The sequence below is a fragment of the Caloenas nicobarica genome, chromosome 11 (genome assembly GCF_036013445.1).
Source record: "Caloenas nicobarica isolate bCalNic1 chromosome 11, bCalNic1.hap1, whole genome shotgun sequence".
Classification (NCBI taxonomy): Eukaryota; Metazoa; Chordata; class Aves; order Columbiformes; family Columbidae; genus Caloenas; species Caloenas nicobarica.
The window spans coordinates 4,895,010-4,921,314 of NC_088255.1; the positions used below are offsets into that span (position 1 = coordinate 4,895,010).

A 26,305-nucleotide genomic window follows, 5' to 3' on the forward strand; every position below is an offset into this window, starting at 1 on the left:
TCACTACATGGTAACCAAACTTACACAAAAAGTTTCTCTCTTTTTTTTTTTTTTTTTTTTTTGTTTTGAAACTGGGTCCAGCAATGAACTTAAGGCAACTGAACAGTTCAGAAGCTTTGAGTGTGAGCAGGCTGTCTTTTCTCATCCCTACGGCACATCATGGAAAAAACCTCCTCCTGGGTATGCAGACCACTCAAATAATTCAAATGGGTCAGACTCTTACAAATGAACAGGGGAAGAGGATCAGCTGCTTTCCATCGGACTTTATTTTCAAATACAGTTTCTTAAAAAACCCAGAACACCTTAACGCAGAGGTTACAAGTAACAGTATTAGGAAATCCAATTATACAAAAAATACTACATCTAAGCTGGGGTAAATAGATTTATTTTTGCTAACATACATTTAAACTGGCACTAATTACACAGTAACTAAAAGGTAACTAACATGAAACCACAGAACCCTCACTTTTCCTTAGCTGAATGGGACTTGGTCATTTCAGAGTGATCACATTTTCAAACTAATGTTTTACACCATTGAGCCATGAAAATCAGATCTTCCTAAATGTGATAGCACTGAAGCTACACTTGATTCCACATACAGCCATGTAACTGTTGTACTCAATTAGAATAGGACGTTAGTTATAAAGTAGTTACAGAGCAATCCTCTGTGTTGACAGCTTTTTCTCTTTCTAGAGAGAAGAAACAAGATAGAGAACTGTCTTCAATTAGCGCCTGGCATATCCTGTGAGTGCAGAAAAGGTTTGTTAGAGGAATGTTGAGGTTAACCTTGGGTGCACAGATGAATTTGATACAGATTGTTATAAAAATCATGGTTGGCTTCTAAATACTGGTAGCAAGATGACTCGATTTTTAAATCTCTTAAGTAAATTATAGATAATGAAAAAGGCCAGTAATCATACACTAAGATTAATAAACAGCACTTCAAAATTACTCAAGTGCAGGGTGCTGCTTTGGCCATCTTCCTCTGGCCACACTTTATAAGAGAAGGCACCCGGACTTTTTCTTGCCACGCCGGGCTTGCAAAGCAGCTCTAGTGGCCATTTCAAAAACCTCCCTCACACCGTCTTTGGTCTTTGCCGAACACTCCATATACCCAAATGCACCAATGCGGTTTGCCATATCTCTTCCTTCTTCGGGTTTGACAGGCTCCTGCAACAGCACCAAAGCCACAGGTGAGAGCGATCCAAAGCCACAGCAACGTGCACCAGCCTTCCCCTTCCCACCCAGCTTCCCAACAAAGGCAAAGGAATTTCTGGATTAAATGCACATAATTAATTGGCTAGTTAATAATTAATTGCTCCCCTGAGAGCGATCCTGTAAATAATAAGAGCAGGTTTAAAATGAAATTTGCTTATTTTCTCCAGGTGCTGCAAGCACCTCTGCCTGGATTACACAGACAGGATGTAGATTTGTGTGCTGTGCCAAAGCTTGAGGGCATGATCGGTTTTCTAACACCTCTGAGCTTGAAGGCTGCAACACTCTTTGAAACTTGAGCAAATGATTGTTTATTGCTGAGGAAACATTTATGCAACTCTTTGCCACAATTGTAACAAACGCCTATGAACAAATCCCCAAATTAATGCCTCAGCCTTTGTTTAAAAACAAATATTATGCAACAGGAACAATAATTCCAGGACACAGCAGAGTATTTGCAGTCTCATACCCAAGCAGGGGGTTTCAGACACAACTGGAAAATGAAACCTAGTGATAGGCTCAGGAACAAGCTGCACTACCTGTGGTTATTACCCCAAAACATTTACCTATGAAATAATTTCATTTCACATCCTGAATATACAGAATAAAGAACAACATGAGTGTGTGTGCACTTGATGTGTTGATGGCTCCTACGGGATTCCTTTCTACCCCAGGGATCCAGCTCTCCAGCACGGAGAGCAGCTGACTGTTAGTAACCCAATAAAGCCATTTTCATTGTTGAAAGTACTTTTTTCTAAAAATTAAATCTCCAAATATGAAAAAAGAAACACTTGATTAAACATAACATATACTTTCTGGTTTCTGTCACGGTTAAGTGTTCATTACGCAGCCCATAGGAAGCTGGCAGCTGCGGCCGCCCATTTAATGCTCTGGTACGACCACTACACACTTTCTTCATTTATTGTGCGAATATCAGAAAGGAACCTGCCTGCTTCATTTTGGCCAGCTCTCGTCTTGTGTGCTCGTCATTCCTCAGGTCCTTCTTGTTTCCTACCAAGATGATAGGCACATTGGGGCAGAAATGCTTCACCTCCGGGGTCCACTTCTCTGGGATGTTTTCTGAAAAAAATAAATAGAAGTATGACTGTACTAAACCCCACTTCTGGGGAGAATTTTATTTTAAAGGTTTTACCTGCTGCCTGAGTGGTTTTAACTTGCTAATCCACACCAATGCCTTTTTTCTAGTTTTAATTTGGGAAGCAAATAGAACTGTTCTGGTACTACCAAAAAAGTCAAGCCTGCCTATGGTGATTTTAAGGCTGAAGGACACCTAAACTCTTGGCTTCTCTACATCTCTCAGTAGCTACTTGACTAGGGTCAGCATAAGGTACTTCAAAGAACAGCATGCAGAATTCTGAAGTAGAGAGTTACGGAATATTTTGCCTCAAGAGAAACATTTTACTTCTCTCCAGAAACTGAAGATGGGCACAACCCTGAAGTGTAACCCTGAAGTGTAAGTTTTTACATCACTTCTTCCTTATAGAAAGCAACATCAAACAACTACTCTGAACTCTCCTATTAACTGCAGTGGAAATGCTGTTCTACACACTAATTACAGATGCACAGAAACAAAGGCTTTCTGTAAGTCACTTGCAGATTTGCCATTTCTCCCTATCTGCAGCAAATGAATCCGTGCTTGTACACAACAAAATTTTTAGCTCCTAAAATAAATTCCCTAGGTAACTTTTTTTTTGTCAATGAAGCTGCACATGGAAGACTTGAGGGCTTTTGAAAGCAAAACCTTGATAAATTCTATATAGCAGGAAGTGCTGAACAGCCCAAAACATTTGGCTTTGGTTTCAGCAGCTCTGATACCCGGGATGCAGCAGTGGATGTACCTGCAGGCTACGTAACCGCTTTTCTTATCTTCATGAAATTCCATTCCGCTTTTGAAGAGACATTAGCTATCATGGCATTGTTTTCTTGCTTGAAATAACAACTTAGACAAGCATTTTGAAGACAGTTTTTGCACTGCAGTCAAAACAGCGGTTCTGCGGTTGCACTTGGAGCGCTCAGGCATTCCCTGGCCCTGGGACACAAGCACCCTGGCACTGGGGAGCAGGAAGGGAGGAAAAAATAGCCAAACCCAGGCTTGACTTGATTAAACCCCTGCCTCCAGGGTTCAGTGACCCATCTGTTTCCAGGGCTGTGTAGCTGCCAAGGGGAGCAACACGAGTGAGCCTGGCTCAAACCTCTGACGCGGCTGTGAACAGCCAGGACGGCCGCACCGCGGCCAGCTGAACCTCACACTGTTCTGCAGAGATGCGAAGACAACGACGGATGTCTCTAAACACAGGATCAGGTGGAAGCGATGAAGAGAGAAATCAGGATTTCCCAGATGTCAAGCAGGCACTGTTTTTTCTAAAAAGACTTCCACACCCAACGGCCCTTTCAATGGCTGCTGCCCTTCACAGGCAAGGTGGGCAATGAGACTGAGCAGCTATTGAGCATTATCCCAGCTAGACTAACGACACTGTAACGTCTTAGGGAATATTTTGCTTGCACACTTGCTCAAACCTTCTGTGAACTGTGGCAGGAATGGTATTTTTCAACCATTGTAGCTGTATTCGGGACTAATCCTTCCATTAATTGCATTTCTGTGCTCCCTGGATCCTTTTTGTCTCATTTTTGTTTCTTCCTAAGATACAACTCTGGGAGGCAGGATTTATTCGTAAGATAGATCAGAGGTATGGTAAAAAAGCCTCTCTAAGGACAACTTGCAGTGATTGTGAACACCCTGGCAGTAGAAAACTCCAAAGGATTCAGTGGTTTAATACATCTCAGAGAGAATTGGTATCCAATCTATGAGCACCAGTTAAAATAATTTGACACCTGTCATTAACAGACAAAGCAGAGCGGTGTCTCACTCTTCCTGGCTGCCAATGCATGGACATAACATCGACCAGTTACAAACAAGTACCAGTCAGTCACTGTGCAGAAAGCTGTCGTTAGGGTACAGCTGGTCATGCACACATACAGAATTGATGTGCCTAAAGATCTACCTTAATATTATTTGCATCGGAATAAGAAACCTCACAAAAGCCACCAGTGAACAAATCCCACCAGTGAGAAGTAGATAAGGGAATTTTTACAGAAATTCACTTGTTTGAAAGTGCTACCACAAGGTATTTGTTTAGGATACTACATGGGATGGATGGAGTAATTGCCAGTGTAAAGAGACAGAAATCAAAGTTCCAGAGATGCTGAGTCTTCGAAACCAGAGTATATCTATCTCCTGTTCCTTACCCTCTTCAAAAACATCTTTGTAAGACCAAATACATTGATATGTATGCAACAGATTTATAAATCAATCAGTGAAGATTTCAGTCTTGGAGTCCACACAGAAGAGGTGCCCATCTAATGCACAGATTTTTGAAATGTATGGTTTTGGAGCTCAGAAATCATAAATAATGCAACTCTTATTCTATTTTCTCCATGACAAGCAGATGGCAGTCACTGGAAAGCAGACTAGGAGCGTATAAATCTCCAGCCTCTGATTTCCAGCAGTGAGACAGCCACCCCTCTTGAGTGCAAACCCCCCGCCAGGGTGGCTCTAGCTCATGTTCTCCACCCACCAGACACAGAGCAACAAACCCCAGGCCATTATGGATTAATAACTCAGAGTGTTTCAAGCTGATTTATCTTGAATAAAAGGAGGGGGAGAGGGTGGTGGAAGGGATGAAAAAAGTAGCGAAAGCGAGCTTTCCCTTTTATATAGAAAGGAAGTTACTCTGTTTTCCTGGATATAGTGTGGTCTTGAGTGTACAAAACCCTGCAATTTCCAAGGAGACATTAAAAAAAAAAAAGTAAAATAAAAATCCAACCTGGGGTGGGCCATGGCATTCAGTGCACACCTGATATACTCACAGGGCTCCCAGACACAGCATAGCACAGCCGGAGCCTTCCTGCTTGCTTGGGGTGTGAATTTTGAAACTAGGAATGCTGTCAGTCATTACAGCACATGAAAATACATTTTACAGCACAGTTTCCAAGGAGAATACAGCGACACATAGTTACGATTCAGTTGACGCTCTGCTTACCTAAACTATCAGGACTATCAATTGAAAAACACATAAGTATAACATCAGTATCTGGATAAGAAAGCGGTCTAAGTCGATCGTAGTCTTCTTGTCCTGCTGTATCCCACAAAGCCAACTCAACCTGCAGAAGAAAGATCAAGGCGGTTAGCCAGATCACCAGGGAAGTTTTGAAGGTCGTAACCCAAGAGAAGTGGGTAAAATATTTCAGTCAACAGCACTCAAAAGGAGGAGACTACAGAACAAACCACTTTGACAGGAGAACTATTAGAAACTTTACGTGCCGTAACTCAAAAAATCCAATTTATTGCACCTTATGAGGCTTTTATTTATACCCATGACCAGTGTCAGTTCTCTCAAAGGACATACAAGCTACCAGCAGAAAAGCAAGACAGAAGAATCGAAGGGAACTGTCTCCAAAGGGCTGGGAATTTCTCTGATAAGCATTCAAGAAATGCCAGTTTTCAGCGAAAATGGACTCTCTAAGTATATACTTTTTAGGATTATGCATATTTTCAATTGGTTTACATCTGGAGCCTGTAGTGATTAAGAAATGTCAAGATTGTACTTACTTGTGCACAAGTTCATTGAAACTCCATCACAGCAGAAATTTACACTTGCAATTTGCTTTGAAATAAACCTGATGTGTGTAAAGCAGCTTCTTACTAAGAACTGAGTAAAGCAGCTAATGTTCTCAATATTTCTACTTAGAGTGGAGCTAGGGGAGAACACCCTGATAAGATTGTTTAGAACTGTAGAAGGAATAGCCAATGTTTAAACTAGGAAATTTTAAAACTATAATCAAGCTCCTAAGTTATACTCTTGCTTGAGATTCTCTGATGCATCTGCCCTTGCAACAGAGTGGGTTCCTTCTTGTTTAAGCTCTTATGTTCAAAAACTAGGGGAAAAAAGTCAACAGCAGCTCAGATAAAGACAGGCAGGCAGAACTGGAACCCAAATGTGAGCCTGAATGTGCGATGCAACTGTCTGGTTATATTGCAAAAAGTACAAAACTTTAGCTGCATGCATATTAAAAAAAATTATGTATTTCAGTCAGAAATACTTCTCTCAGAGTCACCTCTGCATTCTCATTTGCAAATGCGAATTCTGTAGCAAACATTCATATTTTGTACAGAGATGTCTGTTGAGGGCTCCCTCACATGGCACTGAAATCAGCTCCCGTGGCTCTATCTAAAAAACTGCATCTCGTACCATCACTATTTTGTCTTCACAAGGCTTCTGAACATTTCCGGCAATGCTCTTCTGGGATGACAGAGGGAAGTGGCTGTCAAACAGAACGGTCTGAAGCACTGCTCTCCTATCAACTTCTGTAACCAAATCTTCAGAAGACAAAGTGCTTAGATAAGGTATGTCATCTAGCTACAAAAAAATGCACCTTTTATTTCCACAACAGAAAATGCATTGCTCAAGATGCTTGTGCAATTTTTATTCAGATGCCAGTTGCACATAACTGATAGGGTACAACTCTCTGTTCAACCCATTTAGAGATGCAGAGATTTAGGCAGAAGAGAATGAGAAGTTTGACTAGATGATAAGAGAGGGAAATTGATATCATGCATATTTTAAACAACAGACCTTAGAGTCTAAGAAACAATATAGAAATTGCAGAAACTATCACCTGGGGGGAAAATATGTTCTAATACTAATCTAAAAGCCTTTTTTTTTAACCCATTCATATAATGGGAGAGAAAAGATCTTTTTAGACTCAAATAGCATCAACTACCATGACTAAATCCACAAACAACCCATGCCTGTAACAGTAGAAAATAAAATTTAACATAAAGCCCAAAACTAGCTCAAAAAGTTTTTGTTCAAATCAGGATCAAAACTGAACAGTTTCAATCAATCTGCCGTTGCATCTGAACTAGAACTGACTGAAAGATGTTCTGGCTGCACCTGAACCCAGCGCAAAGGCGCATGTTGCAGCAAGGGGTGAGGCAGCAAGCTCTAATAGCTGAGCTTTCAAGGCATGAAGTTTCTGCTTTCTGTGCCCCCAGAGTATCCCAGAAAGTGACAATTTTTACACGTCACCTACTACCTTGCGTGACATAAATGCAGAAGGCAACTCGCCCAGCGTTCAGAGAGCAGCCTGCTGAAAACTGCCCCTTGGAGCAGGGGTCCAGCATGCTCGCTGGTTTGGCAAACGAAAGGAGTCAGGGGTCACGTGGACTGAAAACTGATTTTCAAACTATTTTAAACTAAAATGAAATATTTTAATGATTTACTGAAGTATAAACTATGAATAAAGTTCAGGGAGCTGTGGGTAAGCTTGGCTGCTTCAGCCTTTCGATTTGTGTAAGGTTAGAAATAGGATGTTAAACAGACACTGGATATGAGCAGGTTTTAGCAAGGCCAATATTTGTTCCACAGGAAAAGGCTTAATACTTAAAAACGTATTTACAACGTAAGCACTAAGCATGTGTACTAACCACTTAGTAAAGAAGTGTAGAGATCTCCATGCTATTCTGAATAAATGCAAGTTCATTTTGACTGTTACAGAAATGCACACATACCTGCTTTCCATCCACTTCAATATCTGCTACATAATTTTCAAAGACGGTGGGAACATACACTTCAGGGAACTGGTCTTTGCTAAATACAATCAGCAGACAGGTCTTTCCACAGGCACCATCACCCACTATAACCAGCTTTTTTCGAATGGCTGCCATAGCTGAAAAACAAAACAACAACTTATTAATTCTTCCGCTGCAGCTTTTAACTGAGATGCTAATAATTAACAACCACAAAGTTTCCAATTAATAAGAACTTTTAAATTGAGTCTACATGTCCATTAGAGACACAGACAGGTATTTGGAATCATATGAGTTGAAATTCCCATTCTTTTTGAGAAAAACATTCTCCAGAATTTGTCAACACACCACTGAGCTACTGGGCACAAAAATAACAGATAGGAGAGGAGCCCAGCCTGGTTTGGCACTTGTTTACTTATTCTAAAGGTTCAGATGGTAATGTCCAGAGACTGCGAGTGAGCAAGCAGCATAAGAGGTGCTTAAGTTCGAGGGCAGTAACGTTTTCCTGTCATGCCGAGTTGTCTTAATGAGAAAGTGCCATAAGCTGAGGAGACGCTGCCACATCAGAGCACCCACGGAAGGAACTCAAGGCAACCAACCTGTTCCTTGGATTACGGCCACCACACTGCAAAGGGTTTCGGTAGTACGCACCCTGCTCCTCAGCCCACTTTCCTGGACATCGCTGTTATCAGGTTATTTTGCCTGCTATCAGCTTACGGTAAGCAAAGGGGGACATAGAGGGAGACATCACCCTGGTGCTCCACAGACCTCTGCTGTTCAACATATTGATTTGTACCAGGACTATACAAATTCACGGCTTGCTCACATGCAGCTTTGGCCTCAAAAAGACATTATAAAAGCTTGAAAAAGTTTAACAAAAGCCTAGAGTCAGGGTGGGACTGAATGAGATGATTGTGTTGGATTTTGCAAATTTCTACAAAGTCACAAGTGAACCCAAATAGTACAGATAGAGACTGACTGCTCACCATCGCTTCCCCCAAACAAATGTGAGGGGGGTGATACAAAAACAGTAGAAAAGGATTCAAGTGAATGAGATTCAAGTGAATGAGGTTCAAGCAAACAAGGTTCAAGGCAAGGAGCCTTAGGAACAAGAGGATGTTGTGGACACAATACATTTATACAGGCCTAAAGGAGACTGGGCAAGTACATGGAAGAAGCTTCCTGCGTGAGTTAAAGAATGCAGAAACCATATTATAAAATGTGAAAATCCCCACAGTAAAAGTACTTTGAGGCGGTGAGAGTACTTTGGGAAGCACTATACATGCGCCTGCTCTCTTTTTTCTTTTCCCTGGGCATTTACTTGCAGTCATTGCAGGAACAAGCCAGAGATTTAGGGAGGGATCTGGCTGCAATGACTGGAATGAGGACAGACCCATAACTACTTTCTTCTCTATAACACGAAGGCGTTTCCAGGGGAAGCCGCTTAGTCATCCCATGAAGCTTCCTGGAAATGGAGCAAATAGCAACGCCACCATAATACCTACTATTGCGCGACCAAAACAGCACAGGGGGGCACCCTTGTGAGTTAACTTTTTCCGTGACAATCCCAGTACAAAGCTCTGTAAGGATGACTAGGGCTGCTAACAAGGCAAGGGCAAAAGGGTTCGAAGAAGCACAGAAGAGAATTAAAAGACATAGCAAAAATGTTTTCTCCTTTTTGCGTCTTTTCTTGTCTAAGTAAAAAGGTAAAACTAACCATCTAAAAGCAACCTTTAGTACTATTAGGTAGTGAAGCAGCAGTAGGTGTTACAGAGGTTCTGTACTTCTGCTCCAGGTGCAGACAGAGAAGGACCATTTCAGCACATCAAGAGCACATCAGAGCTTTGTCAGACACAACTGCTCAAGTAATCCAAATCTATCTCTAAAATGAGCTTCTTTCACCTTGTAAATATATATGTTCACACATTCAAGTTATTTACCTTAGGGACTGGGGGTTATTTTTACATTTATGGAAGGTTTAAAATGATCCAAGCTTTAAAAAGGTTTTCTTTCATTCATTGTAGGTGGTTTTGAAGAGTTTCTAGCAACGGTAATATTTGATATTTGCAGAACTGGAAATCATCTGTCTTCTGTACCAAGTCAAGATCAACTACTTACAAGTTCTATCTACTGTCAGCTTTGTCTAATCTGCCCTTAAAACCTGTACTGCCGAGTCCTACAAAACCTCTGAAGCCATCTATTCCTGTGCTTTGCAATATTTACTATGAGAAAATATCCCCCAACAGGTATCCTCAACCTTCTTTGATGTAATGTAAGCCCACTACTGTTTATCCTGTTTGTCACAGGCATAGGAGAAGAGATTATTCCCTTTCTCTAGTGCTGTTGAGAATACATGCCTTCATTTAATCTTCAGGCCAAACAATTCCAGTTTATTTAAGCCTTCTCTGTAAACCATATTTCCTAGACTTTCTTGTTGTTCCCTACTGGACACAGTCCAATTGGCACAAATTTACCGAAGCACAGAGCCCGAAAGCTGAATCCCGTATTTTACCTAGGGCTTCACCCGCATTAATTAGAGCTGAAGGATTATTTTGTTGATCTTCCAGGATATACTGTAGCTCAAACACCATACTGGAAGTGTCCGTCTTTCCCCCCCATACCTTCCCAGAAGACAACATTGTTGATACATTCCACTTTTAATTCATGGCAACTCCCAGGTCTTTTCATTAGGACTGCTACGCAGTAAGTTGCTCTCTATTCACACAGCTGAATGTTCTGCTGTCATGCTTTTATCTCTCCTCTAACGTTTAGTTCTACCTCCAAGTTCTAGCGCTGTCCTCCAGCTTAATCACAGCCCTTCTCAGGTGCCAGCTTAATAACCACAATTCCCAGGTAATTATCTAGGTCATTGATGAACCCCCACTGGAGACAACGCAGGTGGATGAGGGAATGGGATAACATGTCCTTCCTCAGGATCCTCCCTCCTCTCTCTCCCTCCCTCCCGTGCTGAGCACGTGTGTGACCTGCGATAGTACCCAGGGTAGGTGACCTTTCTGGCATCACCTATGGATAACTGTCTTTTTCTGTGGATTATCAGATCAACTCTGTCTTTACCTTCCTCTAAATACTTCTGTCACTCTAGATTTTTTTTTTTAAGTGTTCCTTGTCCATTGAATCCCATTTTATGCTTTGGCTTCTACATACTTATGCCTAAAGTCTACAAGAAAACTGCAATTCCGTAAAAAAATCATCATTTAATGTAATGCTTTCTATAAACCTTTCCCTAAAAACAACAATAACAACAAAAAACAACCCTCCCAACCACCAAAACACAAAACCAAAACAAACAAAAAAACCCCCTCCAAATTAACTAAAACACGCCCGCCCCCACCCCCTGCAACCCCAAAAACCCAACAGCTTGAAAATTATATATCTAAAAAATTATTTCAGGAGTTTTACTTGATCTCAATACCCCTTTCCTAGGAAAAGTCTCCTTGCCTGAACACTTCCTGAGCTCTATTGACGTTACCTGGGCCCATTGTGGCAGAGCACCCTGTGACTGGTGCCCATCAGCTGCGTGTGCCCAGCCGCCTCCTTCCCGCTGCTCAGCACCCACCCCGAGACTCCTCTGCTCAGTCTCTTACGAGCAGGACGGTCACCAGGACATCTCAAACCTGCTGAATGGTCCCTTCTGTCTAGTACATTGAACATCTAAGTAATTCAACTTCCCTCATCACCAGCTTCTAGAGCATCCTGCCAAGATGCTCACAGAAAGCCCCAGCCACCTTATCTTTTCTTGGTGACCTATGGCAGTTTCATCTTTTTTACTTTAGTTTCACCTTCCAGAGCATTACCACTGAATAATTCCCTCTGCATAATGTCCTTGGAGCAAATGTGTTGTATACAATTCATTTCAGGATGCAAAGATCACCACTGCTATCCTTGGAGCTTTCACTTGCCTCCAAAGCCCCAGGAGCTGGTTTTGCTTTGCTCACCTCAGGCGTTTCCCTGGGCATGTAGCACAGGCTGAGGTTCCTCTGTTTATGGACCTCAACAGATTTTCAGAAACAGCTCAGATTATAAACACTGGGTAGACAGAGGTGCCTCAGGATACCAGGTCTGATCACAGGACAGACCCCTCCATCAACCTCAGAAGTCACCAAACATCACAGCCACTTGTTTCTTCCTGAACATTAGTGATTACGAACTCTACAGCTTCACGGTACTTGAACTTTCTTCTCTCCTGGTGAGGCTGAACGCTTACTTGCTGCCAGAACAATATATTTCACTTCTGTTCAACATGTGGATGTTCAAGAGTGGAACGCTGCTGCTGCGCCCGCACCAACAGACTCATCTCGTCCCTAGTGCTGGAGGCCTCCATGTGTATGGAAACTGTTCTAGTGGTGCTACAATGTCGCAAACCCCCATCTGTGGTCTTCGAATTTTAGCAGATATCTGGCCACAGAAACAGCCTCCTGTAATCCATGCATTAGCATATTTACAATAATAATTTCCTAATTTAGAGGATTCAGTGTACAGATCAGCATCTTTTATCGAATTATTTTTAGATAAAATAAGTACATTCCTATCCAGTGGGGAGCTGCAAGTGATTGTCAGGTCTGGCAAATACTCAGATGTACAGTACTCACATTACATGCAAGTCAGTATTTGCTGCAGTACAGCCTGTCACTAGTGAGTACATGTCTACATTTAGAGGTTAGAAAAATGCCCAACTATATGAACTACCTAACAGGATATTACAAATAGACCAAATCAAACGTACTACTGCCTCACTGTAACTGAACATAAGTATTACACGTTCATCCTTTTATGCGATGCATAGAGTAGGGAGAAACCAATAAATCCAGAAAGCTGCTGCAACAGCATCACTGACGATGCACACAGAACATTGAGCAAGAAATATTCTATCCCAATTAGTGCAGCAGAAGGGCTGCAGTGATCTAGGGCAGGGCTGTCAAACTCATTTTCACTGGGGCCACATCAGCCTCATGGTTGCCTTCAAAGGGCCGAATGTCATTTTAGAACTGTACATGGATATTCGCTGCTCTAGACGAACCTGTGCCGTCTTCTGCAGCAAGACAACAGATCTGCAGTTTTTCCTACTCTTAAATGAACCACTCCTCCCACCTCTGCATTTATAGGATGCTTAAAACCAGCTAGTCTGCTAGATTAAAAGTGGAAACTCTCACAACATGAGTCAAGTGACTCATCTGAATGGAAGAGATTCAATTATGACATTTCCTCAGCCTAGGCCAGGGCCTTTCATGGGTATTACAAGAGCTTTAGACATCGTTTACTCAATCCCAATAACATCACAGGAGGTTACAACACAAGGAGCTCCTGTTAGCTGAGAGTTGCCACACTAATATCCTTGTTACACGAGGCTGCTATTTCTAAGTGCAGTGATGCTCCAAGACTCACGCAGCATAAAGCCTTGCTTGTTAAAGGAATCTAGCAAATACTCCAGAAGAATGAGAAATAGGGAAAATATTTTTTTCCATGTTTTAAATGTACTCCCCCCAAGTATTATTGTTTACTGCAATGGAATTTGCCTCTTCTTTTCAGCATGCTACGTATTTTGCCAAAGAACATTTCCAGTGTCTCCTCTCCTGCAAATCCCAAGGCCACACAGCATGAGTGAGGACTATGGACATACTGTTGACATTCTGAAGTTGGATAAGCTGGTACCAAACATGCCAGGTTTGCCTGTCTCGCTCTGGATCTCATCCTGGAGAAAGTAATAAAGTGAGAGAAACAGCCCTTTACCATCACATAGGCATCCCAACTAGATTTCATTTCAATTACCAGCCAACTACTAGCAAATTTCTATTGCCTGCTATGCCATACCACCAGATGCCTTGTATAATGCACGGTTTTGTCAAAAAAGATCCAGATGACTGCATATGTTAGCAAGAACTCAGAAAAAACAGTTCAGTAGGACCATTAACGATGTTTCTGGTGCCGAGGGGGAAACATCTTTTAAATTCTTTCCCACCTAACCTTGCTGAAGTCCTTCAAACCAAAATGTTGGCGAGGGTTTTGAAACCTTGTAAAGGCTGCTTTGCTGCTGCCTCCTCCACACTCGGCACTCGCAGGGTTTGCAGCTGAGCGCTGACAGCCTGGTCCTCTTCTCAACTGCTGCACTTCCCCTGCCCTGGGCCAGCAGGAGGAAACAGAGCAAGGCTGAGGGACCAGAAGATGAAGCTTTACTCAAGCGTCCCCCATCCCAACCAGTCAAGCCCTGCCCTCTACCTACCACAGGGGAGAACTGCCTCTGCACCAGGATCTGCATTTATTCTTAAAATATGCTCACTTTTGTTCAAGTTTGAGTGGGAGGAGGAACGAGTTTCCCCAAAGACTACAGTGATGAAGATGACACGGATGAACAGGCTTTCCCCACAGTTTTCTTCCAGCTGTTCAGCAAGGTGTGGCATAAAAACAGAGAACCACCAAAACAGATCAGCCCAAAAGCAAATGGCTCTGCTTTTAGGGCAGCTGCATACAGACAGTGAGGAAACTGGGACTGAATGTGGAGCATTTGGGTAGGAGAAGTGGTCCAAAGACCACGAGCAGACAATGGGGAGGGTGCAGGCAAACAGGCCAGGAAGAGGATGGCAGAAGGACATAACCGCTCCAATCCACCCTCCTCTAGCGCAGAACCCTGGGTTCCCACACCTCCCAGCTGCTTATTTGCCAACAGGAGGTGAGTGTCTCAAAATCTTCTCCTTTGTGGAAGTACCAATGGAAAATGTCAGCAACCATACATTCTGTACTTTTTTTTCCTCCACTACACTTTTCATTAGTGCAAGTATGTACAAACAAATGTCAGAAACTTTGCAGTTTGCTGTTGAAATGCTATCCATGCTACCTTAAATCAGCTTATTTGAGCATATGTAATCCCATATGCGCTATTTTTTTTCCTACATAACCCACACAGGATGGGCTATGCTCTTAAATAGCAACAGTTGTGAAGTAAAGGAAACTATGACCCTAATTCACCTCTTGCAGAAGTTGCAAAATGGGTAGCGAACAGCCATGGGACTGCAGTAAGAAAAAAAAAAAGAGAGGGGTGGGACTCAATCACATGAAAGAGTTAGATACTTCCTATGCTGCTGTTACAGGGTTCCTAAAAAATCCTACATACACCAAACCATGCAGCAAGTGACCACTTTTTTATTGTCTTTTTTTCTAAAGACATCCAGAATAGAACCCACCTGTACAGCTGCACTGCAAGTAAAGACAGATGGACTCCATGCCCAGAGTGATCACACTCGTTTGGTACCATGTACAACTTGAAATCAAGTATTACTGGGGTACAAATACAGTACAAATACAAGCCATTGGGATACAAATGCTAAAAACATGAATGCAGTCACCACTATAAAGGAGACAGTAAACACAGCTTATTTCAATAATTGACATTTACTTAATTCTGTGCAAATCTGCCCGTGGACACTTGCATTCATAAACTGATAAGCCACATTATTTACAGTGTTGCTAACAAGGCCTTTGGGAAACAACTATATTTATATTCCTTACAGCATCCAGCACATAGAGCAGTTTGACAGTACTGCAGAATAGACCTATTTCCAACTACGGTTCTATGTGGGAGCAGTTGCTAAGAAAAAGATATCTGCTGGTTTGGTTTTTTTTTTTGAGGGTTACATATGAAATTTAACACTTGAAAAAAGTCCCAAAGCTGGCAAAGCACAGGGCAGGCTACTGACATTGCACATTAAATGTAATCCATGGCGAAACAGAAATTATCTATTGTAAGACTGAAGTACAATTGAAAAAATAACACAGAAGGTCAGTGTAGTATCCAACAAGATTAAAATACCGGACACAGGTCCTTCAGGAAGGTCCTCGGACAGGGCAAGCAGAGCATTCAGCTTTCTGCCAGCAGCTTATTCAGACTGTGTGTTAACCAGGCTCCAGTCCGGCAAGTTTTACTAGTTTGTGAAAAGTGCTTTGCACGCATAGCCGTGCATTTCCAGAGCCAGTTTTAAATTGGGAACACTATAACTGTGTTACAACCCTGGCCAATAAACCTCATCAGGTGTCAGCTAACTCCACAAATAACCAGCTCAAGCCTCTTTGTACCACATCACCAGAACCGGGAGCAGGGTCAGCTTAACTGCATTAGGTCTTAACAACATTGGTTCAGTGCCAGCCCTGGTGAACCCTTAATGACTGATGATTTTATACAGTCATAAAGAGTTATCCAAAGATACAACATTGGTGTTTAGTAGGCATAGGCATACAATGCATTTCAGTTAGCACACAGTCTGTCATTTATGCTGCCTCTACGATGGCTGCGAGGGGGCAGGTGATACCTCATCCAGCACAAAGCCTGCCAAGCGCAAAGTTTTTGAGGAAACCTGAATCGGCAGCCAGTACTAGACCCGTATTGTGTGTCATGCGGACACAGAACATCTAATCTGAAATATCATGTGAAGCCTCAAAGCTGGATTCATCCTATCAAATTACAGCCTTTGGCCTTGCTCTCCTCTTCAGGATAGATGTTGTATGACAACATACAATTTATCTGACTCTCAAAGAAAATTGCTTTTGATTCTGATAAATTTTCTTGATTTCTAACCACCAGAGCAAAACGTTTTGCTTTGCGCACTCTCCCTGTACAGCCCACCTGCCCATGCTTTGCAGGAATAACACCTCAACACCATCAAACGCTCCCAGGAACACACAAACTATCTTCTGTTCTAACACCCAAGCTGTGAGCTGTGCAGCCCTCTACACCCAGCACTATGTCCTGCAAGCAGCTCCAGCACAGACACCGACCAGGGAACCAACTTGTCCCTGCAGCTAAACTTATATTTCCTACATATAAAGACCCGCCAGACCATCCTTCGCTACAGGCCTACACACATATAAAAACGGGTGCATTGGCTTGAGACTTTGGTCTCTCCACCTCAGCACCCAGCATTCAGGACCAGCTTAGAAGTGGATTCCTACAGAAAAAAAAGAAGAAAAAGGAACGAGAAGCTTCCCCCTCCACGCCCTCCAGTCTCCAACCATTTCAACTCAGGATCTTCTTGGGTCAGATGTGGTGCCCATGAATTTGGTAACCTCAAACAGATTTCTCTTCCATGAGCTTGCCCAGACTCCCTTTGAACCCATGTAAACTTCCAGCACTCACAACATCCTGTTGGAGGGAGTTCCCACAGCTTAATTACACATTGTGTGTAAAGCCACTTCCTTCAAATTCAGGATTGTCCCTGTAAGTTTCTTTTACTGCCTCCTAACCCCAAAATGGAAAGAGAGTGGAAAATTTACCTCGCTCACCCTCTTTCTGCTGCTCATGTCACAGACCTTCCAGATTGAAGCATCCTACCATAGAGTTGTGGTGGTTTTTGGTGGTTGTGGTCTTTTTTTTTTTTTTAAATACCTTTACACCTTCAGCAGTAGCGACCGTCTGATCTGTCAGCTGGCTGCTCCTAGCAGAAGGAGTAACAAAGCGGTGGAGGTGTCACAGTGCGTGCTTCAGCCAGGAGGGCCCTTGGAAGCCCAGCAGCACAGCACCACGTACCTTCCCATCCCACGTCGTCCCCCAAGGGCAGCGGGGCTGCTGGAGCCCAGAGACGCCCCTGTTTTGACAAGGGTGTGCTGTTAGACCCACTCAGGCCCTATCAGAGAACCACACCCTGAGCTGCGTTTCAAGTGCAAACAAGCAGCAGCTCAGCCATTCCCCGGTACACCTTTCACTCCTTGCACTGACTCAAGCAGGGACTATCTTGACTTTAACAGGCGATAACAGAGAATCCCCTACTGTGCTTCTTGCCCCTGCAGTTAGTTACATTTTCTGCATTAGTGATGGAGCTTTGTGTGTCACTTCCTTTTTTTATTTGGCCTCCTCATACTGGTTTTTTGGGCTTCTTCCAGGTGACTGGTAAGAAATACAGCCCAAGAGCTAACTCCTTCATGTTCTCGCTAGACACAGATGCACTGGAGTCTCCACTTCCCTTTTAAAGCTGTCCTCTTTCTACTAAATTTAATATGAACCATATTGATTTTCTACTGCCTTAGTTTCTCACTGAAAATGACATGCAATTACTGCCAAGTGCCAGCTGAAGGCTAAGATGAACACCTGTACTTAAGAACCAAACTGAAGCAATTAACACTAATTGTTTCTATTTCCCCCAGTCCAGGTTGAGTGACATTGCCTTAATTCTTTCCTGAAGGCTTCGTTACTTATTCCATTATTGTACCTGGGATTGATATCTTAGTCTGATGGGATTATAATCATTAAGGTTGTCCTACTTCTCTTTATTATTACTGCATATTAGCATTCTTTCAGACTCCTTAAACTGCTGCAGTATGTAAAGAACTTCCTGGAAAAAGAAAAATTATTAAAACCCCTCCATTCTCAGGCCGGAGATCTTCAGAGCTGAGTTATGTATCAAAACAGAGGTGTCAATTACCAAGCCTGGCCAGATTAGGCCTGCTATACCATTCAACCTTTTTATTTATTTATTTATTTTTAAATTTAAGGAGATAATCAAAATACCTGATCACAGGGAAGTTCCCTGTGTGCAGATAAATAACTTGTGCAAGATAGGAAACCAGAGAGAATGAAATGCTCAGCTCTCACATAAGATCACCAGTGGAACCTGCACAGCTTGACATACATAAATGACCTGAAAAAGCGAGGACAAATAGCAATACAATAAAATTTACTGGTGATGCCAAGATGTTCAGGTAATAAAGGCAAGGGCTTACTGTGATAAATTTCAGAACCTTAACAGGCTCCATGCCTAAGCAATAAAATTTGAAATAGATAAATGTGCAGTGATATACAAGGTAAAAACCAGATTCAACTTCTGATATGAAATGATGGACTGGCAGCTGATCTCTGCTACTCAAGGGCAATATTTTAGGGTTATATAGCTAATTCTTTTGAAATACAAGCTCAACACTCTGAAGAGCTAAAAAAAAAAAAAAAGAAAAAATCACACAACACACTAAAAATTCTGGTATTAAGAATTAGGAAAAATGAACAAATCAGGAATCATTAAGCTGATATAGGAATCCCCAAGCACACCTACATCTTTTGACTCTTGTGTGCAGTTGTGATCCTCCCCATGTCAAAAGGCTACAAAGGAACTGGAAATGACTCAGAGCAGAGCAACATGGATGATTAAACTATAGTACAGCATCCATATGAAGAACAACTATGGCAGAACTGGAAAAAGGACAATCTGGAAGAGACACAACCAAGGAAGAAAACGACTACAGACCCTTCTCTAAGATCCTAAGCAGCTGTGAGAAAGGCTGGGGCCTGAGCGTTCAGTTGGTAAAACAAGGACAAAGGCACAGGGGACGAGCCAGGTTCGTGGCAGGGCACACAGCAAGGCTTCACTGTTTCTGACACATTTCAACTCTTCAGGCCCAACATTTCTTAGTCACAGGTTTCTCTTTGAGCTCCCTTTCTCTTCCAGTTACTCTTCGTGCTTTTGACTCTGTTTTATATTTCTACTTTCAGTTTTTACTTTTTTTTCCTATTTCACCTGTAGGGCTTACTTGCATTGTTTTTTTAAGTCCAAACAAAACAGATGCCTCCATTTCCTTTCCAAGTCGGGTTATTTAGCTTGCTTTCAACACTTGATCGGGGAAAAATATCACAAAAGTAGGTTCCTGAAATGTCTTGTCTTAAGCCTGTTTTAAGCCAAAATTGTTAGAAACTAAACCAGCAATATGTGCAAGCAAAACTCTCTGTCTTAATATTGTCATAATGCATCCTGTTTTGCAAACACCAAACTTAGCAAGGTCCTCCTGGTCTACTACAAGTTTTCTTTGTTCTCAGCTACCTGCAAAGTTCACCCCTATGCTGTTCACCTCCCTTTTTCTATACAATTAGTAAATTAACACCATTTCAGAACCCAGGAAAGAAGACTAATTATAGCACTTCTCCCCTGCCTTACTCTACCATGACAAGTCCCTCTTCAAGGCTGAAGGCAAAGCTGGGACTATGGGGTCAGAAAGCTTTATTTTGTCCCCGGGACCCGTGGCTGCCATTGCCGTCCTTCCACACACACTTCACATTCTTGTTACTTTGCCCCTACTGACTAGGTCCTTGTTATCTGTAGGTACGATGACTTATGAGAGCACTTCTCTTATGCAATACCGAGTCCCAAGATTACTTTGCACAAAATGAGATTAGGGCTTAATATTGAGGTAATTATAGTAGATCTGTGGATTTCCACTCCTGTGCAACCTGCAAAACACTTGACATTTGTGACATTATTTCCTGGGATCCCCTCCGCCTGGACACCCCCAGCACATCAAAGAGGACGTGGGGCACCCACACACTGAACAAGGCAGGTTCTGCTTGGCTGAGGTTGCGGTCTTTAGGCACCCACCGCTGCCCTGGAGCTGGCAGCAAAAGCACACATGGACAAGAGAAACTAAAACCAACTCTTTCTGTACCCACAGCTGGCACTCTGACCTGCGTTCCTCCTCTTCTCCCACCACAAGACACCTGTCAAGATTGCACTGGTTGAGATTGAACACCCATCAAGCCCAGCACCCTGACTGACACATGCAGGGTTCTCAGATGACAAACACAGAGCAAAAGAAGGAGCAAATGTACTGACACCCCTGCAAGTGTACTTTCTCAGTTTCCAGCTTGGGAGTATTCTTAGGTTTTCTTTCTCTTTGTGCTCAACAGCCCATTTGATAGCATTTTCTTCTGTGATTTCATCTGTTGGATTCTGAAGCCACGTAAACCACTGTCATCCAAAACACTTTGTGGCGCCGCAGTCTGTGGTCTCTGTACCGCAGTCTCTGGTGGTCTCTGCCCACCAGACTGGGCTCAGTCATGTCTTTGCCAAACTGGAGGGTTCAAATCTTTTTAAGCATCCCTTGTATGGCATCCATTCCTTACCCCGATCATTCTTCTCAGCCTCTTCTTTGCTTTTCCAGTTGCACTGCATCTCAAAGTCCATCTTCCTTCACACAAACCCATGGCAATCAGTGTGCTAAGAACTGAGAGCCATGATGCTATGCTCTTTTTCTTTATTCCTTTCCCCAAGGCCCCTCACATGTGCTCATATGATCACTGTTGAACATCAAACTCGCATTTTCACAGAATTATGACAAGCTCTTCCTCCTAAGTGGCAATAATTAGGTTTTTTTATGCACTGATGGGGTAAAAGCTAAGATCTGCGCCCCCACCTTGTATTTATTTGGGACAAATTTCATTCGACATTTCACTGCCTGTGATTCAGTCTCAGAAGGCTAAGCTGCAATTCTCCCTAGTCAGCCCTTGTCTTTTCTTCCCTTACTACTCACACCTTTCTCACCAGACCATTTGTGAGTACACTGCACAGCAGAGGTGCAGCACAGATCCCTATTCTTCTCTTGTCTCAAACTTCCCTTTTCTGTGCTTGCCAAGTCATTAAAAAACTTCAGTAGATTTAATCAGCACTGTTTCCTTTGCAAAAGCCATGTTGACTTTCTCCCACCTTAAATTGTTGGTCCACCTGTTTACTTTCCTTTTTTTTTTTCTAATTTATTTTTAAGAAGGGCACCGAACTCTGTAATATCCTGCTGAACTGCTACCTTGCAAGCTATCTTCTACTTCTCTGGCTTCAAGGTATTAAGTAAAAAGTTACACAGCATAATTAATAATTCAGTCTTTCATCCCCGAGTTTCCTTTGGAACACTTCGGCAAGCACCATCTGGCCTTGGCATTTTGCAACTATATTTATCATTTTGCTCTAAAAACTTATTTGCTGACACTTCAAGCAGAGACAGATTGTCCAATGAGTCCTGTTCCCTATAAAGAGAATTTCTGGCATAGGAACCTCTTTGGACTCCTCCACAGTAAACAGGAATGCACATAAGTCATTTAACTTTCTACTGATGGCTTCATCATCAAATATTTCTTTCCCTTCTTCATCGTCTATTGGCTCTCTGGACTCCAACAACTTTCCTGCTTCTGATGTACTTGGAAAAGAATTTTTTTTTGCTATTAGTATGATGTTGCTCAGTCTTTCTGCCAGTTCCTTATATTTTTCATTTGACTTGCTAGAGTTCACATTCCTATTTACTCTTCTGGTCAACTTCATGACTTGAACTTTCTGAAGGCTGTATTCTTATTTCTAATACTTACTTTATCCCAAGTGACATGCTCATTCTCATCTGTCAACATTCCACAGTATAATTTAAAATCTTCTCAACAACATTTTCAATTTCAAGTGCAGAAGCCTAGTTCTGCTGTAGTTTACATGGAACACAGCCCTTCCAAACAGCTTTTGGACTGAGGTTCAAAAAACCAGACAATTCACTTTGTCAGGACCATGTCAAGATCCTATTGTAAGAGGGCCTTCTTATCTCGCAAACTTCAACTGAGCAGAGGGTGAAGGTGAAGAACAAAGAGCCTCCAGGTGTAGAATATAAGAAAAATGAAACATTAGTAAAGAATGCAAACAGAGATAACTGGTACTTGGAGAGCTGCAAGTTTTTTCAAACTAGTGATGCAGGCAAAGACAACCTTCTTTAAAGCTGTGAGGATGAGAAATCACTTTGTACACATCCACACTAGAGATCTGCTCCAAATGCGACAGTTCAATCAGTCAGTACACTGTCAGGTGAGACAGAACTATTTATTGTTGCAAAGCACTGCTAATTAACTGAGCAAAGAGACTGAATTAAGCCCTGTTTCTGACTAAAAAGAACAACAAAACAACAAACGAAAACCCCCAAACTGTCAGAGCTTGAGGAAATAAAGCCCTCATATTCATTGTGGGTGTAGAGCCCAATTTTGCTTGGTATACTAGTGTCTCTCCACCCACTTCTTCTACCAGGGACCTTGGTCATGAAGACCAGTCAGAGAAAGAGAGTGAACCTTGTTCTGATTAGTTTAATTAGGTGATTCACTTAGGAAGGACTGGCTGTTAGTTGTGTATATGCAACAGTGGATGGCAAAGATCATAACTAAAAGGTTGCCTATGGACATCTTAGTTCTTTTACTGTCTCAAGTGCCCTTCTCAAGTGAAAACATGGTGATAGGAAAAGGACAGAAAAGAGGATGTCCTGACACATCAGAGCTGCTCTACCAACCCCAATTATGCTTTTGTTCACAGATCAGAATGAGGTGAGAACAGAGATCATATCAAGGCCAGAAGGCATCTGGACATCCAACAGTGGTGTAAAACGGCTTAAAGCAACGATAACTTAACGAGCATACCGGAGACAGTCTTTGGGGATATTTGTGCTTATTTTTAAGATGATCCCAAAAGTAACAAGCAACTACTGCTTGCTACTCAGCTGCCTAGCTATTTATAACATCCCATGTGGCAGGAGAGGAATCCCACCAATACACAAGCAGCAGAGGGTTTTCATGATGCATCCAGGTGTGCACGTTTGCACAGCTGTATCCCTGGGACAGAAAGGGAGCTGCCATCAGGCACATTTATTTCACACAGCACTGTTCTGTATTATGGGGTTTCACCCTTATTACTTGTCTACTAGGACAGACTCATCACGGATCAATTTAAGATTTAAAGGGCACGCTGGCTCACCTTTATCGACATACTGGCTTCCTCATGCTCACTGATTAAACTTTTCCTCCTCATTAGCTAAACTGCATTTGAAGACGAGTTGTAAGAGAACAGAGCGGTACATGAGAGCTTAAAAGGATGTGGAATAACACATAAGATAGATTAGAATTCAGTTTAAAAGGTAAAAGTGCGTGAGTAGAAGCCTGGAAAGAACCTAATGATATCACAGCAGCAGGGAATAAAATGTTACAGAGAGACTGAATGAGAAGATCCATAGGCTAGTGAGAAGGTAGTAGTCGAGGTCAGAAATTTCTAGGGCTGAGCGGATGGCAGAGATGGTGTAAGGACAAGCCAACAGGATTCGGGGCAACATTAATACATTGAGGGAAAAACATGAAGTGTAAAAAGTAGGAAAAACAAGAGTTACAATTTAAAAATGAGTAAAGACAATGATATTTCCAAGCCCCTCCAAACTATCAAATTGTTTTTATTTGGAATTTGCTTATCTGAAGAGCCATCGCTAGGCCTACATCCTGGTGGCGGTTAAGATCATTTAGGATGTTTTTACTGTCAATTCCTGGCTCAGAGAACTCCCCGCCTCTGGCGCTCAGTTGCTGTGGCACTCGGCCAGAGCGTGAGTTTGGTGAACTAGGAGGGATAACATAATAGTAGCTCAGCTTAGCGCTCTGACTGAATTTCTTTTGCCCCTTGTGTGAAGGTGCATTTATGTCTTGAGAAATTATTAAAAAAAATAACCCCAAACACATATTCTAGTGTTAAATGATACAAATCGCCCATTAAAATTAATTTATGTCAAGCATTTATGCTGAATATGCTGTTAAGCATTCCAGTGAACTAATTAAAATGAAATAAGGCTAATGGCAACTTTTTTTTTTTTTAAACATGCAACCTTGCTCCAAATCAGAGCCAGAATTAGTCTACATATTTGAAATAGAAACGCTAGTGTTGTGTAGCTGGGGACGTGGGTAAGGCCAGAACAGGGCAGGAGGAGGGCACACAGATACATCAGAAGAGCCTTCAACAGAAAGGAAAAGTTTTCACGAACAATCTCTTCAGGGAGGAAGACACTTTATTAAAAAAAAAAAAATCCCCCATAAAGCCATTGGAGAATCTAATAGTTTGAGCCACAAACAACATTTAGGACGAGTAAAACTAATTTTTGAGATTTCTGAGATAAAAAGAGAGTTATAAAAGTTTGCTTTTAGAAGACAGCACTGTCTTAGAATCACACAAACAGCAGAACTGTTACCTAGCCTAAGCTCTGGGGGAAAAAAAGGCAACAACAAACCTAACATTCCCTAGGTAGGTCTTAGGATTTAGTTTTCTCCCAATCCTGCATCACATACAGAAAGAGTGGGTGCGAAGCGGTGCTTGTGAAGAGTTCCCTGCCACAAACAAGTGAACTGTACTGGGAGAGAAACAAAATCTGGATATGAGGCAGCAACTAAAAACACATAACCCCCTGTTCCAGACACCTCACAGGACAGGCTTAAAGGGATATCAAAGCAGCTACGGTATCATTTTGCTGGAGACAATACTTTGTCCTGAGTTTCTCTAACAACTTTAACTCTGTGAATCTCTAGAATGAGTTTTTCAGGGCTATTTTAGAGCCAAACACAAGTGATGTGGTCTTGAGGCTCCTCTAACCCCTGAAGGAATGGGCTTCCTGGCAAAGGAGGTCTAGGTAGCAGATAATTTTAAGCTGGGCAATTTTCAGTCTAAGGTAAGGCTGTTGTGGCACATGAAGCCAAATGCGCTACCAGTTTGTTTTAACCCCAAACTGAGCTCTTTGCTACACACTTGCCTGTGTGCCCTCCGCCTGCTGAGGCTGCACTGGCTTCGGCTACCATAAGAAAAAAAAAAAAAAAAAATCAACAAAACCAAACCAAAAAAACCACCAAAATTAAAAGTTTGTAGTTCCACTCCAAAAGGCGATTTCTGGCCCAGCTGAAAGTTTAAACGTCAAGGGACCCCGGGAAGCGCTTCCGCAGGAGCTGCCGGCCCGGCCCGGCCCCGCGCAGCCGGCGGGACACGCGTGGGGCCCCCGCACGCCCCACGCGCGAGGCGCGGCTCGAGGCCCCGCTCACCCCCGGCCCCGCGCTCCGGCGTGGCGGCGCCTCCCGCGCGCCGGGGTGACGTCACCACAACAAGCTGCCAGTCAGCCGGGTCACCCCCACCGCCCGGTGCCCACTCGTGTCACACCCCACGGCGGGGGAAGGGGGGGGGGCAGCGCCGCCTCCGCGCCGCCCACGGCGGAGCTGGCGGGAGCGGGGTCCCCGCCGCGGCTCAGGCGCCGAGGGCCGGGCGAGGCGCGGGCGGCTCCAGCAGGGGAGCCCCCGGGGCCGCGCCCCGGCCCGCCCGGCCCTCCCGCTCCCGCCGCCCGGAAAAGGCCCCGTTAGCGGCCCCGGAAACTTGGGGGCTCTCGGAGGGGCGGCCGTGCCGCCACACACGCCTCCCCTTTTGTGCGCGCAATGCTGCCCGGACACGGCAGCGAGAGGCCCGGCCCGTCCGTCCCCGCCCGCAGGCCGCGGCGCGGGTTCCCGGCGGGGGCGGGCGGGCCCCACCCGGCGGCGGCAGCGATGGCGGCGCCGAGAAAAGGTGGTGGGGGAAGAGCCGGTGAGACGCGCATTCCCCGACCCCGGGCAGCGGAGAGCCCCTCCCGGTACCTGCGGCCTGCGCTGGGTCTCGCTCCCGCCGCTTCCTGCTCCACAGGCCCGAGCTCGAGCAGCGGCGAACGGAAACGGGCGGGGCGGGGGCGTGCGCGCTCACCGGCCCGGCGCGACGCGGCGCTGCGCTCCCTCAGCCCGGCCCCGCCCGGCCCCGCCCGCCTCCGGACCGCGCGCGCCCCCGCCTGCCCGACGGCCAATCGGCGCGGCCGGGCGCGGGGGCTGCCGGGAAGCGGCGCTATAAAAGCCCGGGTGCTATTTACGCCGCACGGGTTGTGTGGTCGCGT

General features: G+C 43.6%; 1 protein-coding gene across 1 annotated transcript; it reads right to left on the reverse strand.

Moving 5' to 3' along the window:
* RHOA (ras homolog family member A) lies at positions 1-26,163 on the reverse strand. The gene is made up of 5 exons (XM_065642987.1): positions 26,019-26,163; positions 7,808-7,965; positions 5,277-5,397; positions 2,165-2,295; positions 1-1,170 (listed from the first exon to the last, which is right to left on the reverse strand). Exons 2-5 carry the CDS (start codon positions 7,961-7,963, stop codon positions 997-999), a joined length of 582 nt encoding a protein of 193 aa, XP_065499059.1. The 5' UTR covers positions 7,964-7,965; positions 26,019-26,163; the 3' UTR covers positions 1-996.
* Positions 26,164-26,305: the final 142 nt, after the last annotated feature.